This window comes from Anastrepha ludens, chromosome 6 (genome assembly GCF_028408465.1).
Source record: "Anastrepha ludens isolate Willacy chromosome 6, idAnaLude1.1, whole genome shotgun sequence".
In the NCBI taxonomy this organism is placed as follows: Eukaryota; Metazoa; Arthropoda; class Insecta; order Diptera; family Tephritidae; genus Anastrepha; species Anastrepha ludens.
Window position 1 is genome coordinate 122,853,892 of NC_071502.1, and position 16,868 is coordinate 122,870,759.

Sequence of the window (16,868 nt, forward strand, 5' to 3'; positions counted from 1 at the left end):
GCTTCAAATAATTCAAATAATTTTCGTATTTTTACCGGTGCGCTCGCTCAGCAGTCTTTGGAAGAAACGATTTTTTATAATACAAAAATATTTGATCAAATAAAAATATCAAAAAAATCTAGGAGCAATTACATAAAATGTTAACCAGACGACTACTGAATGCTAGCAGAACGCTGCGCAGCGGTAAGTTGGTGGACAAAAGGACCCATGAAAAAATATTAAATTTATAAAAAGCATACCTATTCTTGAGCTACAAATAATCTATAAAAATTAATGGTTTCTCCTCAAATATCACTATTTTCCTTTTCACTGCCAGCGCGCTACCCAGCGCTGCGTTCAGTGCCGCTGCGCTACACTAGCAAATCACCAAAATCGCCTTTTGCCGATGGAGGTTCACATAGCACCATGAATGATCTGCCCATACCGGAAGGCGATTGGCAGGAGAATTACACGCGCAAGAATATAAAGAATACAATCGTCCTTTTCGCTGGTATTGGCTCGTTCATTACCTCCTTGTTTTTGGTAAGTTTAGGTTTTTTTAATTTTTTAATTGTAAGTAGATGCTAAACAACTCCCGTTATTGTACATTTTTCCAGCATTTCACGGATGAGAATATAAATTGGAACTATAAGGTGCCCGTATATGACAGATGCACTTGAAGTGTGAATGTAAATGGATTACAACCAATAATTATAAATTGTTATGCTCCGCTTTCATTTTTTTTAAGTAGATGGTTAATTGTGTGCGTTTATGTATTATATGTATGATGTATGTACCGCAAAAATTATTTAGTGCAGTTAGCAAACAGTGTCTAGTATCTAAGCGCGGAATGAGTCGCGGCTAAACTTTTCCTTCTTCGATTCACTTTGTGCAAAAAACTAGTACAAAGTTGTTGAGCAAAACTTGCAGATACTTTCTTCAACCAGGAATGTGAGAAATATCAGAACTACAACTCATTCGCTGAGCACAAAAAAAGAACAACTAAACTAAAAGTAAAATTTCAAAAATAAACGCTTACCGCAAACCACATATTGCACCTTGCCTTTCGAACATTCAATTCATGCACAAGTAGTTCAAGCGCATTGTGGGAAAAGAAATAGAAATATTTCTGTAAAAATTAGGTCGAGAAAAATCATGTCACGTTTCACTCCAATTTTCGACGGTTTGTAGTATTCATTAACCAATATTTGTAAAGCTCACACCACTCGAAGCAACTCTAAACAGCTCTAAACTCGTTACACCTCACTACTTTTTCCCGTGCTACAATCATAAAACACCGCGCGCCACTGTGCCACAACGCCAGTGAAGCGGAAAAATGCGGAACAAAATGTACAGCAGATTAAAAAAAAAAAAATAGACACATATTTTAAATCTAAAAAAGTTCGAAATTGAAAATACTCCAAAAGGTAAGTGGCGGAAGCTGCATTCGAGAGACTGGCCTGGCGGTGTGCGAGCAGCGAACGCCCGTAGTAGATTGAAATGCAGTCATAGTCAAAATTAGACAGCTGAGTAACACCTCACAGCATTCGACTCGGAAGTGGACATTTTTCACGGCTTATCAGCTAAGTGGAGTTTTTGGTCAACCAAGCCCACCTACATACCTACTTTGTTCCTAATACCGTTGCTATTGTATGAACGCCAGTGATTTAATGCTGTCCGTGAGCTTGATTTACTACATTTCTACATAGACATCTGCGTATGTATGGGCGCCTAGGTAGATGTAGAATTTATGTATGTCGACCCAGTTTGCTTAGCTGTATGAGCGTCATTTGCATAATAATAGCGATAATCAACTAAGCCTGGTCGAAATGTAGTTAGATGGAATATTATGTTTACGATTATGTGGGTTACTGACCGTTGTTGTGGCTGCAGAGACGTCTAACTATGCAACTTGTACCACCATGAAGCTACATACATATGTTTATGGTATTTGTATTCATATATGCATGTGTTTGTAAACTTTTCCTCATCTATTCAATCAAACAATTCACCTGTGCGCTCTATTTGCCCACTCACGTCTAGTTGCTAGCGATGTTTACAAATAAATAGGCGGGTTGGAAAAGCACAATTTTTTTCCGTAGCCATCCCAGCGAACCAAATGGAGATGGGGAAAACTACAGGCAGTAAAAACATTTTATTTTCCTCTCAATATGAGTACATTTTAGTTGCAAGAAGATGCTTGTAAATGGTCAGCAAAGACTTGCGATCTATACAGGATAACCAGGAAAGTCCTAGATACTTAAGAACATTATTATAGAGTTAATTTTTGTAGCTTGACATGTCCAAAACATAACCGCTACCGAGATATTCGATTACAGATTATTTAAAAAAATATTTTAATTTTGCTTGTACGCCCAATTTTTTTAAATGCTAGTTCAAGGCTCCAAATTATCAAGAAAATTTAGCCCAACCAAATGGCTGCTGATGCTTTCCATTTCAATTCAACCGGGCTATTCGGGTCATGTTCTTCGATTTCGATGTAACTTAAATATGTTGCTCTCTGGTCAAAATAATGAGACACGTATTTTTTTGTTCGCCCGAAAAAAATTTTTTTCAAGAGTTATCGGCAATTTTGTTTTTCGCCTCAAACTCGATTTTTTTTAATTATATAAGAAAATTTTTTTTTTAAATTCCCATAACATAGTCAAAAGTGAACCGATTTTAAAAATTCTGGGTTCAAAATGATTGCAATTACTTACACAAGCGACTTCATGTAGAAACAATTGCAAAAAAGTAGTTGAAAATTTTTTATTTAGCAAAAAAGAAAAAAAATTCAAATTTTTTCAAAATTCAATATTTCAAAAAGTGTATTTTTTTTTTTATAACTTTTTCCAAATCAAAAAAACATCTCAAACTTTAATTGAGCTGCATGCCTAGTAGCTAAAATGAGTTGTTTTTGAGTAATGAATTTTTGAGTAAACACCCTGTTTCGCACTTTTTGTTTTTTGCAAAATAAAAAATTTTCAACTACTTTTTTGCAACTATTTCTACATGAAATCGCTTGTGTAAGTAATGACGATCATTTTGAACCCAGAATCATTCAAATCGGCGTATTTTTGACTAAGTTATGTGCAATTAAAAAAAATTTTCTTATATAGATTCTTTCCATTTCAATTCAAAAGGGCTATTCGGGACATGTTCTTCGATTTCGATGTAACTCAAATATGTTGTTCTCTGGTCAAAATAATGAGACACGTATTTTTTTGTTCGCCCGAAAAAAATTTTTTTCAAGCTTTATCGGCAATTTTGTTTTTCGGCTCAAAGTCGATTTTTTTTTAATAATATAAGAGTTTTTTTTTTTTAAATGCTCATAACTTAGTCAAAAATGAACCGATTTTAATAATTTTGGGTTCAAAATGATCGTCATTACCTACACGAGCGATTTCATGTAGAAATAGTTGCAAAAAAGTAGTTGAAAATTTTTTATTTTGCAAAAAACAAAAAGTGCGAAACAGGGTGTTTACTCAAAAATTCATTACTCAAAAACAACTCATTTTAGCTACTAGGCATGCAGCTCAATTAAAGTTTGAGATGTTTTTTTGATTTGGAAAAAGTTTTAAAAAAAAACAAAATACACTTTTTGAAATATGAATTTTGAAAAAATTTCAATTTTTTTTCTTTTTTGCTAAATAAAAAATGTTCAACTACTTTTTTGCAATTGTTTCTACATGATGTCGCTTGTGTAAGTAATTACGATCATTTTGAACCCAGAAATATTAAAATCGGTTCACTTTTGACTATGTTATGGGAATTTAAAAAAAAAATTTTCTTATAATTATAATTAAAAAAAATCGAGTTTGAGGGGAAAAACAAAATTGCCGATAACTCTTGAAAAAAATTTTTTTCGGGTGAACAAAAAAATACGTGTCTCATTATTTTGACCAGAGAGCAACATATTTAAGTTACATCGAAATCGAAGAACATGACCCGAATAGCCCGGTTGAATTGAAATGGAAAGCATCTGCTTGAATTTCACATTTTATACCAATATTTTCCTACTTTACATCATTACAAAAAAATTTCTATGGAAACTATTGTGAAAATTATTTTAAAAACTGCGGAGTAATGCAAATATATTTTTAAAATTAAAAATTACTGTTTAATTAGAAAGAATATACATTCCCATAATTTATCGTTTATCGATTATTTATCATGAATCAATCATTTGCTGATTATTTTTCGTTTATCGATTGTTCATCGTTTAGCGACCATTTATCGATTACTAATTATTAATTAGAAAGAATAAGCATTATTTATCGTGTGTCGATCATTTATCGATTATTTACCGTTCATCAATTATTTTTCGTTTAACGTTTATCGTTCATCAATTATTTATCGTCCAATTATTTAACGTTCATTTATTATATATCGTTTGCCAATCATTTACCGCTAATCGACTATTGTTGTTTTTGTAGCAGCATACACATTCCACATACTTACATACGGGGAATGCTGCTGGAGTGGCAGTCTCTGGTCGGACATAAACCCGGGTCATTTAGGCAACGTAGAATCGACTGTCGTGGAAACTATTTATCTATCTCGATTTCATTTCGCTACTTCGACTCGCTTTTGCAGTAGTTCAATTTTCCATGATCTTGTTGACGGTTTCTGGCTCTATCGCAGAAAGAGCTCGAAAGAATCGCCTTCAGAGTCTGAATCGTTTCTGGACTAGTCGCTTAACAGCGATATTTAACATCTTAAAAAAATATCACGGTAATAAAGAGCTGCTTGAGAGTGGCAATTTATCGCCAAGGCGGCGGTTAACACTATTACATAACTCATTACGCAGGTGATCGGCTACTTGATGAGTTGCGCGAAATAGCATTTTCGAAAAAAAGCCGAATTCTGGTCATATAAAAAACAAAATGGAGCTGTTTTAGGAGAAAATACATAAGATCGCCAGCAAAAAAACAAATATATCGAAAATCAACGAGAATTTTGAGCCACTTCTAACTTGCACCTTCTTATATCAAAATTAAATGGTCTATAAAACTTCTTACTAGAAATTTATTTTAATTTTGATTAAAAAATTTTAAATTTTAGTTGAGATTTGTTAGTTTTTCTACTAAATCTACAGAAAGTTTTAAACTTGGATTTACAGTATATGGTTTTTGTGGTTGAATGAATTATATTTTCGTAAAAAAAATTCAAATTAAATAAGAAACAAATAACTTTAAAAAAAGTTATGAAACACAGTGCGTATTTGTCACCTGCGGAGCTTCATCGCCAGTATGCAGCAGTTTGCCCGACTATTCTTAATATTCATTGCTTGAGAGAATTCTCTGCCCCTATCCAATTGTCCTTATTTTATTTTTTGTTTGTCCTCCACTCTCGTGTTTTTATTGGTACCAATGGGCGATACCTTTACTTAACCCTTTCGGTCCGAACGGGACTTATATGTCCCGGCAATGTTTGAAGATACCTACAATTTTGATGGGACAAAAGACTTTTATTTCACCCATTGCAACTATTAAACATATAAAATAATTTGTATTTCCGTTAGCGGCTTTCCGTACCGAAAGGGTTAAGTGTCTAACTACGCACCTGGGGGGCAGCTTTCTAACCTAAACTGACCTATGCTGTGACCTTTCAATTTAAAATGAAAAAGAAGCAAACATTTACGGTTTGCCTGATTACTTTTCCATCTCTGAAATTTTTTTTATATGCGAGTCAATTTGGTTTAAAAATTCGACGCGTTTTTCCCACCTTACGCCATTAGTTAATTGAGCGCATGAATCATATATTTTCGTGCATTAATTTCTAGATTTTCTTTGAATATATTTTTCGATTATGCAAGTGTTTGCTTTTATTTTTGTGTAACACTTCTCAATTTAAGACTAATTCGATTTGATGCAATTCACACGAGTTTGATGTTGTCTTACGCGACTCAGCTAAAATTTTTAATCGCATTTGGTCAATATTTGTATTGTTGTTGGTGTTGGTGTTCTGTTAATTCATGTTTGTGATTACCTGACCCGTATTTGTTAAATACTACTATTTATTGCTGAAACACATACACACATACATCTTATTCTATTAGTGATCACTCAGGCACAGACACAGGCGCTGGATCAGGTTTTGGTTCGGCGCTGCTCTTTCACTTGCACCATTTTATGTGTTCTACATCATTTTATGTTTAATGCTTTATTCTTTATTACAGCTGTCATACTGCTGCTGTTTGCTCCCATTAACTTGGCTTATATGCAACGGGTGACCGCTTATGTGCAATACCTTCATTATTCATCTTCAACATTTTGTGTTTGTATGTGGTTTTTTGACAAGTTCTCTTGAAGATGTTGCAGTGAGCATATTTTTATTGTTGTGTTGTTATTATTCTTTCGTTTTTTTATTTTATTTTTTTGTTCCATGCAACACACTTTTTTAATTTGTTTGCTTTTTTGGTGTAGTTTAGTTAGGTTTTGTTTGCTGACATTTTGTTAGATATGAGTCTGCGCTGTTGTTTTGCTGTTATTTTACTATTTGTGACATTTTACTGTCAACTGCACGTGACAAGTATTTAATGCGCTTTTTAGTGCCATTCAGCTCCCAGTTTGTGGCTGTCATAATTTTTTTCAATTTAATTTTATTATATTTCTTGGAATGAGTAAAGAAAGAAGAAATTGATAAGCAAATATGGGTTAAAAATATTCAAGTAGTTAAGGGATCCAACGAAAGATGATTTATTTCTGTGTATGTATGTGTAGTCAGTGATTTTACTTCGTGGTATTTTCTTATTTCAATACGCATCCACAAATCTGAGTACATAAAATGGAGATACAGCGAAGAGCCAGATTAAAAGTTGTTTAAAATTTTAGTGAAAACAAATAATTGGAAACTCGCTGATGTAAGTTGGCTGAAATTTCATCAACTGCTGTAATTTTCTTGATTAACCGATCTTTTAATGTCAACTCAAGCCATTCAAAGTGAGTCATACATTCCACACAACTTCTTATGACTAGGCAACCGAAACAAAGACAAATTTAAAGATTTTAATCGCTTAAAATTAGAACGAAAAATATCAAAAATATACAGGTGGTGTAAAAATAAAGTAGGTGTAAAATCTAAAAAAAATGCCGAGCATTCATTATATGGAAAAAATGGACACGACCGTGAGCAAAATAAAATTCTTAAATTATTTAAACTTGCTTTAAACCTTCTGGCCCTACGCTCCAACTGGATTTACAGGAAATTATTTATATTAAACTTGCACTTCATTATACAAAATTCAATGGCCCATAAAACTGTGCACACGAGTATTTCAAAAAAAAATCCTGATTAAAAAGTTTGAAATTTTTAGGAAAATTTGTAAAATTTTTCTAAATTTGCACAAACTTTGAAGTTTTTGTAAGAGATGAAAAATTATTAAAATTAAATAACAAACAATGAAGTCCTGTGCTCGTAGATCGTTTGAAAAGCCCGTGCAAAAATAAATACTACTTAATTATGTGGGGTAAATTTTTTTTATTTTTCGACCCAGTCTCCTTTTAGGCTTGTACACTTCGTCCAACGCTGTTCTGGTTTATTGATTCCCTCCGAACAATAAGAAAGTTTGAAAGTCTGAAAAATAGTCATTCGTAATGCCTTCTCTTTTGCCTTGCAATCACTTTCTCGTTTGAATAAAATCTTTTTCGCGTTAGCCAATTGGGGAACAAATGATCCCGAAGGATCTGAGAGAGTCAGGTTTGGAGAATAGAGGGGATGTGAAATGAGAGGGGACCCCATTGCTATTAATTTTGAGACCACAGCTGCTGAGACGTGAGCTGGTGCGTTGTCGTGAAGAAAAAGGAATATCATTCGACTTCCTCGCCTCTAACGAATACCAAACTCAAAGAAATAGATCGATCTGGGTAAAACTTTTTTCCCGTTCTTCCAAGAAATGCAGTATTTTCCCTCGCATTTGTAAAGAAATCAATAGTAGTCTGCGCTAGCAATAGGAACAACGAGCAGTTTTGGAACTTTACAAGTGGAGTGGGAAAAGTTAATATTGAAATTAAGTTTAAAGGCTAATCTATTAGGATAGTAGTATCTTCAGGAAAAAACGTCATATGAGCCTTCAAGTTCTCATCCAAGGCAATGCGCCAGCTCATTTTGCACTATCTGTAGAGAGGTTTCTAGCCAATTACATCATCCCAGGTTTAGACCATTCTCCTTAGTGGCAGATGCAGTGACTGCAATCCGTTTCCTATGCTGGGGTCTGTATTACGAGTAAAAGAGTGAGTTGAAGTTAAGAATACGGCATGCGTTCGGAATGACTTAATAGTAAAAGACCAACAATTTCGGAAAGTGAAATGTTCACATCAAACATTGAAGGGTTGGCGAGAAGTGTTTCTTGAAGGTGATAATAAGAAAAATTGTAAGACACCCAAGCAAAATATTTTAGGAGGTACCTCTTGTGAGTTAATAGTTCAAACCTAATTTTAATATTTAAGCTGCAAGCGGTACTTCCTACCGCTTGAGTATAGCCATTTATAGTTAAAACAAAGACATCGCATGTCAAATCCTCGTATCTGATCCCTGATACTCACATATATTTATTGGCAGCATTTTTCTCGTGCGAACAGAGTGATATACAATATGAAATCTCACTCGATTTTTTGAAAGTCATTAATAGTCGATTTTATCGCCTTTCAAATTACTCACATAAAAATAAGCGGAAATAAAATACGTAGGTAAATAAAATAAAAACAAAGTTTACAATAATCGTTTTAAAATTATGGCATTTTTTTCTATTTTTAATTGCTGCTGCATGGTTGAATGAAAAGCGACTAACTACACATACATATGCAAACACACACGTGTGTAGAAGCATTTCCACATCTCCATATGATGCCTAAAAAGGCATAAACTGCAGCAGTAGCAAAGATAAAAAGGGCATTACGAGAACAAAATCTGCAAACCACACAACTCTACAACAGAGTACATGAATGAATGATTAAATGAGTGAATGAATTAAGTGGCGAGACCATAAACTTCAATAATCGCTACTGAACGATCTAATGTCATTAAAATCGTACAAGGTTATGCCGACATATGAAGCTGGCTTAGCGAAGACAGACGGAAAAGGCAGAATGAGCGGCGAACGGCCGACAAGTGACTACACGCATTTACATACATACATACGTATACACAAACTCATTTACCACAACTCTATACAAGTATGTACGTATGCATATGTGTGTGAGATATTTAATTGTAGCTGAGCTGATAAATGTATGAACGACAAGTGTAGCAGTCGAAAAGCAAAAACATCGAAAAAAACGTATTGCCATGGCAAACAATTTCGCATTGGAGAATAAAACTCTGCAAAAACTTGTTACCTTTGTGGCTAAAGTTGCACGCACACACATGCGCACAACACAAAAGTCACAAAGTCATTCGCCGCCGTCAACAAGCACTTTGACACCAACACTTGATGGCAAATTTGCACAACAACAAAGTGTGCAAAAGAACAGGGCCGACATACGTACAAAAGCACATTTGCTCACCATAGTAAGCCAAGAATGGCAAAGGCAAATATTGACGCCAACAAAAGAAAACCAAAGACAATAATCATTGAGTCAAAGGTGTCTCAGACAGAGAGGAGTGCACTGGATTGAAGTGGCAGGCAGTGTGTGGTGCGCTGTGCACCTGTTGACTTGCCAATTTGCCACACACATACACAAGCACATGCATATAAATAAATATGAATGTAACTATGTATGTACAATATGTAAGCATGAGCATACTTTTTTTTGTTATTTGCGTGCAAAAACTTTTGCAAAACTCGCAGCCGCAAATAAATAAAATGTTGCAGAAAAAATATATGAGTGCGAAATATTTCGTTGTTGTTTACATACATACTTATTCACTATATTTGGTGTATGTATGTGTATCTTTTTAATTAGAATATTAGTGCAATTAATTGGTGGCGCAGCTGCTGCTATAGGCCTTGGTTTATTGCTTATGATACTTATGTAGGCGACCACGTTCCACTATTTGAAAAATTATGATAAAGCAATGCAAGTGGCAAGGTATGCCATGTATGCTTGTGCGTGGCATATTGCTTGCCATGTAGAAGTTTGTGATCGATCACGACTATTCAAATGTGAAATGTTAGAACTGATAGGAGTCGTTTTCGGGTTTTTATCAATCTAGACTCATTTTCAACAAAAAGTGGAAGAATTTATTTCTGAAAACAAAAATATAAAAAAAAATATTTTTTTGTTGTTAATTGAGAGCATCATATTTAGCCTTCAAATCTTTTTTCGGTGTTATCCATCACGTTGGCAAGTGCTTCGGCCGACGTGGCGAATATTTCGCGCCATATTTAGATTTCAATCACAATGGCTTACTGGCGTAAACCTTGAGCTTCAAATAATCCCACAAACGAAAATATGGCATATCCCAGCCCACTGTGCGCCTTTGGAAGTAATTAGCGTAGAATTCTTAAGACGTCAAGACGTGGTCAAATGAGTTTCAAATTTTCTTCAAATATTTTTATCTGTGCTACTGAAAAATTTGTAATGTATTTTTATTTTATTCTCGAATCTGTATTTCAGTTGTGTATGGCATTTAATCGAACATTAAAATGCACGCTCTAATTGTAATCAAATAGCCTTTAGAAAACCATAAAAATCCACAAGCTTTCCTTTTTCAAACAAAATGTGTGTGGTACTCAATAAAAATAATAACAACAATAATAAACTTAAATGAAGAAAATGAAGGTAATTTGAAACTGATTTCGATGTGGTATAGGCGCATTTAGAGATTATACTGCCGGTTGATGCATCCACAATCAAATAAAAGTGACAAGAAGTGTTGGAATTTTATTTATGAAAGTCGTAAATTAAAGTGTTAGGTGTGTTCACTCTACTATACTATTATCCCATAAAAGTAAAACGGTGTTGATTGTTTACCGCTCTTTTCCAACTTTCCAAAAACTAAAACATTTCAAATACCCCTCCGCACAACGATCTCATCACACGTATTTTCATCAATTCGTCAACTGCTGATTATTGGCAGTAAAAGTGCCGCAATTTAATTACTCTGCCTACATGCACACATACATACATACATACATACATACATACATACATACATACATGCATACATACATACATACATACATACATACATACATACATGCATACATACATAGTACGTATGCATACACATGTAAATACTTTTTAAACTGTAGCAGTACTTAAAACGTCATGAAGTGGCTTAAATTAAAGTCAGCGCGTAGCAGCCGTTTACGGTAAATTCGCTTAATTGCGAGCAACAGTATTTTGTGAATTGAGGCGAATGAAAAGCAATCAAGCAACTAAATAAGTGAGCATGTGTGCATGTATGGATGTACAGTTTACTTGCTACACGACTAAGTAGTAGCATTTGGCTAACAACAGCTGGTCACTTGAGTTCACATGCAAGTTGAAAAATAAAAGTTTCTTAAGCCATATTTAGGCGTACAGGCATACCTTTAACGCCTACATTAGTAGTATAATACATATACATAGAAGCATGTACATAAAGTGCGTTAAATACCTACAGTACACACATTTTTTGACAAGTTTAGTCGCTTGATTTTTTTTTTATTCACAAAAAATTTTTTTTATGTTCATTGCCTTACGAAAATCTTCTAAATCGAAATTTCAAACTTGTGTAAATTTCAAAAACAACTTTACCAAATGTTCATCAATATTCAGATTTTTTTTTAAATAGCATTAAAAAGTATGCAGGCTTATAGTTTGGTAAAACAAAGTGCAAGTTTCAACTGGTGCAAGAATCGCGCTGTTTTTTAACAATCTTTTTGATGGCGGTCTTGTGCGCTTCCCTCATGTAACGAATGCTGGATAATTTGTTTATACTGTGTACTCTCTCATAACGGACACCTCTCTTAAGCGAACAGTTTTTTCAGCATATACCACAAAATTTTTTTAAATTTTTTTCTCTTAAACGGACTACCCTCCCATGACATATTATTAAATTTTTTTACAATTTTCTCATAAGCGGTCAAATTGTTCAGTCTCTTATGTATCCGCTTAATAGGGAAGGCAAGGCACTGTACATATATGAATGGAAGTACTCAACACCGTCAGCAAAAAAATGTTTTAAAAATGAAGTTGATTTTTAAGCCACTTCAAACTTGCACTTTTTTGTACCAAAATTTAATGGCCTATAAAACTGCATAGTCCAACATTTTTCTGAAATTTTTTTTAAATAGTTTGAAATTTTGATGAAAATTTCTTCAATTTTTTTAACTTTCGCAAAGTTTACTGCTTGGATCTTATGGCTTTTTTAGTATCTAGATTGAGTAGACTATATTTTCATAAAAAAGTGTTAAAATTAAACTGTCAAGACTTGTCAACAAGCCCCTCTACTATAGTTATTAAACGCAGTGTATAAATATTTCACATAATTTAGCAATTTGTTAGCCTAAAAAAGCAATAAATTTGCAAATAGAATAAATTACTTTTTATAGGGAAAAATCTACGTATACGTAGAGCATTAGCATTAGATGGGGCAAGCCATAATCATTCCCATTATCTTGCGTAAATCACCCTTTATCTGCATTCGAAATATTTTTCAATTTATTTTGGGTGATAAACTTTTTGCACCTGTATTTTTTCTCACCTCTTTGTGCAAATATTTAATTAAACGCAAATTGCAGCCAAACCAACTAAGCTCGGGTGCCAATAAATTGCAATAGAATACCAGATATGTATGTATGTAGTACCCATGTATTTGTATCTATATAAATCTATCGATTTTTTTCGGCGATTGATATTAAAAAATACTTGGATATATGTATATGTAAGTACAAATACACATCATTTTTCGGACTAAAAACTAGATAAGTTGTTAAGAAAAGGGGTAGATAACATTATAGGTATCTATGTAAATATATTTTAATATGTCCTCTCTTTTATAAAAATATAGATACATTGTGTCAATATTTAAAGTAGCAAGCAACAAACAAGTGATTCAAACCGTTCGCTTTCATACTCATTCAGACCCTTGCTGTTTTGGACTGACCCATTCATTGCGAGCCCTCATAAAATAGATTTACTTTATGCTTTGAATTGTTTTGTAACCTTATAAAGCATTATGAAATACCTTTTCTTCGAAACGCAATGAATCACAGGTGCATATCAATCACACATAGACATGTATCTCTTTCGGAACATATACCCAGGCATACATACATACAAGCCTTCACAGGAAGCATATACAATTTGGCAACTTCTGCATTCTATTCGAAGTCTTAAATTCCAGACTACCGCACAAATTCCCAAGTGGAGATCTACACTATCAAGTCAAGTTTGTCTCTTCTTCATATTTTTGTTTAGTTTTAAACACCTTTTGATAACACTTAAAAAAGCTTTTTGTATAAAATCTAAAAGTGGTATTGCGATGAAACTCAAAATGAAAAAATGCCTGTTCAATAAGTCTTTCACACTCGTATTACCTTGAATATGATAAGATAAGACTCATTTCTGTGTCGCTTCTTCAGCCTGATGATGAAAATCTTAATATATTTTTACCAATTAGAACCACAGCGTCACAACTTACAGCAAAAGTGCGATACGACTGATGAACACAGATGGTACTAACACCTTTGACCTCCCTACCAGAGCCATCAGTGCGCCTTTTACAATTACGCCGGCCTTGAAATCAAGCGAGGAGTATATCTTGGCAACAAGTATTATTTTGCGCTCAGTAGGCGACCAAAAGTCGTAGCTCTCCCTCGACGAACAAAAAATAATAATAATAATATATATAAGAATCTTTAAACAAAGATGAGCAATGAAGAGAACTACATACATACTATATGGTCGGAACATTTATGGTCCTGTCCGAAAAGAAAAAGAAATACCGAACTGTACGGACTTTATAATGATTGAAAATTGGATCGTGTATACCCCATGATCCGGTGAAAAAGTGTTCCGATTCGGCGAACGTCTATCCCTCTCCGAACTGCTTTAGAATTGATTAGATTTTAGAGCCAGTCGCAACGAATATTTTATGGAGTGTCGACGTTAAGAGTATTTTCCCTAAAAAGCACATGCTTCAATTTTATATAGAAGAAATAACTTAATTATACTAAAATTTAATGCGCAACAAAAGTGTGTATAGAAAGCTTCTTAAGTTTTACTTAAAAAGTTGAAAGTATTGATGGCATTCTTTGTATTTTTTTTTTACATTTTGTTGGATTTTGGACGAAATGTGGAACTTTGATTTATAAGGTTTTTATTAATTTATTTATAAAATATGTATATTTTTATAAAAAAATGGTAAAAAAATTTAGGTTGAAAAATATTTCGAATATTGTAAAAGGATAAAGTGCCTTAATTAGGGGAGCGCAAAGGTATAAATAATCATTATGGAAGAAAATTGCTATTCAGAAGCTTCCAAGCTTAAATGGTGTATTTTCTTCTTCTTTTTGCTCGAATACAAGCAACAATATTTACAGCTATTTTTGTATCTAAAACTGCTTAAAAAACATGGCCTCTAATATGTTTGGAGCCCATTTTTTTATGTTTTTTGTGCTCAGTAGGGAACCCCATTTAATTTTAAAATAATTTTTCCCATGATGATGAACTGCTAGTTTGCCATTTACAATATTACTCCAGCTGTCACTTTATAACTACAAAAAATATTTTATTTAATAAAAAATTCCCAAAGTACTCCCATGTGAACCAATTTACTTTAGCTCCGAAACTGCGTTGTCTACTCTCAAATTTATGTTCTTTGTTCGCAAGCCACAAATATGTAACAACAACCATTTCCTTTTTTTCGCATTAAATCACTGCTGGCATTTACTGATTATTGCTACATTTCTTGCTTTGCGGATTTTTGCAACTAATTGGCTAACTAATTTTGTTTCAAACAAGCGAAATCATTTGACTAACCACATTTGTGTGTGTATGCGAAAAGAAACTAAAAATAAAAATAAAATTAAAATCATGCTTAGAGGAAGCGAAAACGGAATATTTTTTCAGTGCAAACCAAAGCAGAAAAAATTGAAATTCAAAGCGAAAGAACTGAGTCAAAAATGAAAACCAAAAGCAAATTACTAACACTCTGTTAAAAGCAGCCGACCATATTAGCATTAACGCTAGAATGTGAAACCGGCCGCACGCGCGCATTTTAGCATGGCTTAAATTGCTTGGTTATGAGGCTCAGCTAAAGCGGCCAAGAGGTAGAGTGTTTGAAGATATCGCTGAATGCCGCAGTAGCAGCGATAGTGAAGTTGACTGCACCTGCACACGCTTCAATGCACGTGAACAAATGCGGCCGATTGGCTCACATTATGGGTCTCTGAACAGTCGCATAGCTATAAATCTATATATAAATATACATTAGTCGTCACAAACACACACGCACACATAAATGCGCAGAAATAATTGCTGCTTTACTTTTTTTTTGTTGTTGCTTACATCTACATTGTTTTTGTTTTTGTGTTATAATTAGTCGAATTAATTAAGGCATTTAATTATGTATGAACAATATTGATGGCATTTGGGCCAAGAGCCAATATACTCATGCTACTGTTACCAAATTATGTAGGAATGTGTGTATATATTAATTCTTGTAAATTAATTTTACCTTCAATTGTTTTTCTTGTCAGTGAAAATTTGCTGCTATTTGAAGAACGATTCAATCGACTACAAAATTTATTAGTTCAAAAATTTTTAATTTATCGAATGCTGTTCGTCATTTGAATTTGCTGCGTAAACCGCATTTTGTCATGATTTAATCGGCTTCGAATTATTTCTAATCCTGATTTTATTATATCTTTTCACCGCAGAGAATTTTTCACTCACGTAAATTTCTCATAAATTTCTAGTTATTATAATGAAATGGAATTATTATCTTCACTTTCTGTCACATTTTACACCAATTTACACATTATATCAAATTCAATTAGCAACTCATCAACATCTATAAATTATTGTACGTTTCAAGCCAACCCAGTTACAATTGTTGCTCTTAAGGCAGGGAGCTCAATTTGTTTATTATGCTGTACTGCTTTATACGATTTGTTTTTGTATGCAACACGAGATCCACCAACTCAGCACCTTTGTGTGTCACTTTACCGTGCCAGCTAATTCATACACTTAAACACATATAAATTTACCCGATTTTACATTAAAAGTTTAAGGTCGGATTTTATTTTTTGCTTACATGCTTTTTTTACAGTTTCCTTATCAGTGAAACGTCACTTTTGTCTGTTGCTAGCGATGTGCAGTTTATTGCCACTTTTTAGCCGGTTTATTACGTTCATACACGCGCGCGCCAATGTACAACACGTTCGTCTTGTTTAACTCCACTTTTACGAATAAAATCGAATTGCAATCAGCCGTGCTAACTGGGCTCTCTCACTCCCCCCAAAGAGGAGCGAACATGAGAGCGCCAACTTTGAAATGAGACTGAGTGTGTGGCGTTAACAGTGTTGTCGCTTTTCTGGCAAATTCTGCGCCCGTTTTTCTACAGCAGAGATAGCTTAAGTATCAGCTGGACTTTTGCTATCACCTTGCGTTAGTAACCAGTTACGTTGAGTTTCATTTACTTAGAATACGATGCAAAAACGAAGGGCGTTACAGTTGAGAAATTTACGTATCTAGTTGGATGCTTCCGTGTTTAATATTGATTGATTTATGTAAGTAATGGAGGTGATTCAGAAAAAAAGGTGTTTGGATAAAATATGATATCAAATGGCTAACTTAATGATGCCTAAGTTATCAATGATTGTTTGAAAGCAGGAAGTCTATAGTGTCAATATAAGTCAATTAGTGCAATATTAGTAGCTTGATAATATCACACCAGAAAATTCTCGCCCAGCAGTGAATGGTTTCGGTTTTTTTACAGAAAAGGAAAGGATTGTC

At 33.8% G+C, this 16,868-nt stretch overlaps 2 protein-coding genes across 5 annotated transcripts in view; one reads left to right on the forward strand and one right to left on the reverse strand.

The window, feature by feature from the left end:
• LOC128868218 (serine-rich adhesin for platelets) overlaps nucleotides 1-16,307 on the reverse strand; it is a 144,742-nt gene extending 128,435 nt beyond the window's left edge. For all 4 annotated transcript variants that reach the window (XM_054110058.1, XM_054110055.1, XM_054110057.1 and 1 more), the window contains exon 1: nucleotides 15,589-16,307. The gene's annotated coding sequence lies outside the window, so the exon portion shown is untranslated. The remainder of the gene's footprint in view (nucleotides 1-15,588) is intronic.
• LOC128868223 (uncharacterized) lies at nucleotides 24-1,029 on the forward strand. The gene is made up of 3 exons (XM_054110063.1): nucleotides 24-183; nucleotides 317-522; nucleotides 597-1,029. Exons 1-3 carry the CDS (start codon nucleotides 138-140, stop codon nucleotides 657-659), a joined length of 315 nt encoding a protein of 104 aa, XP_053966038.1. The 5' UTR covers nucleotides 24-137; the 3' UTR covers nucleotides 660-1,029.
• Nucleotides 16,308-16,868: the final 561 nt, after the last annotated feature.

Excerpts from the sequence above, each read along its gene's own strand:
- LOC128868223 (XM_054110063.1), top strand. The coding sequence starts at position 138 with ATGTTAACCAGACGACTACTGAATGCTAGCAGAACGCTGCGCAGCG. Across the intron at positions 184-316 it reads TAGCAGAACGCTGCGCAGCG|CGCGCTACCCAGCGCTGCGT; the intron begins GTAAGTTGGTGG and ends TTTCACTGCCAG. Across the intron at positions 523-596 it reads TCATTACCTCCTTGTTTTTG|CATTTCACGGATGAGAATAT; the intron begins GTAAGTTTAGGT and ends ACATTTTTCCAG.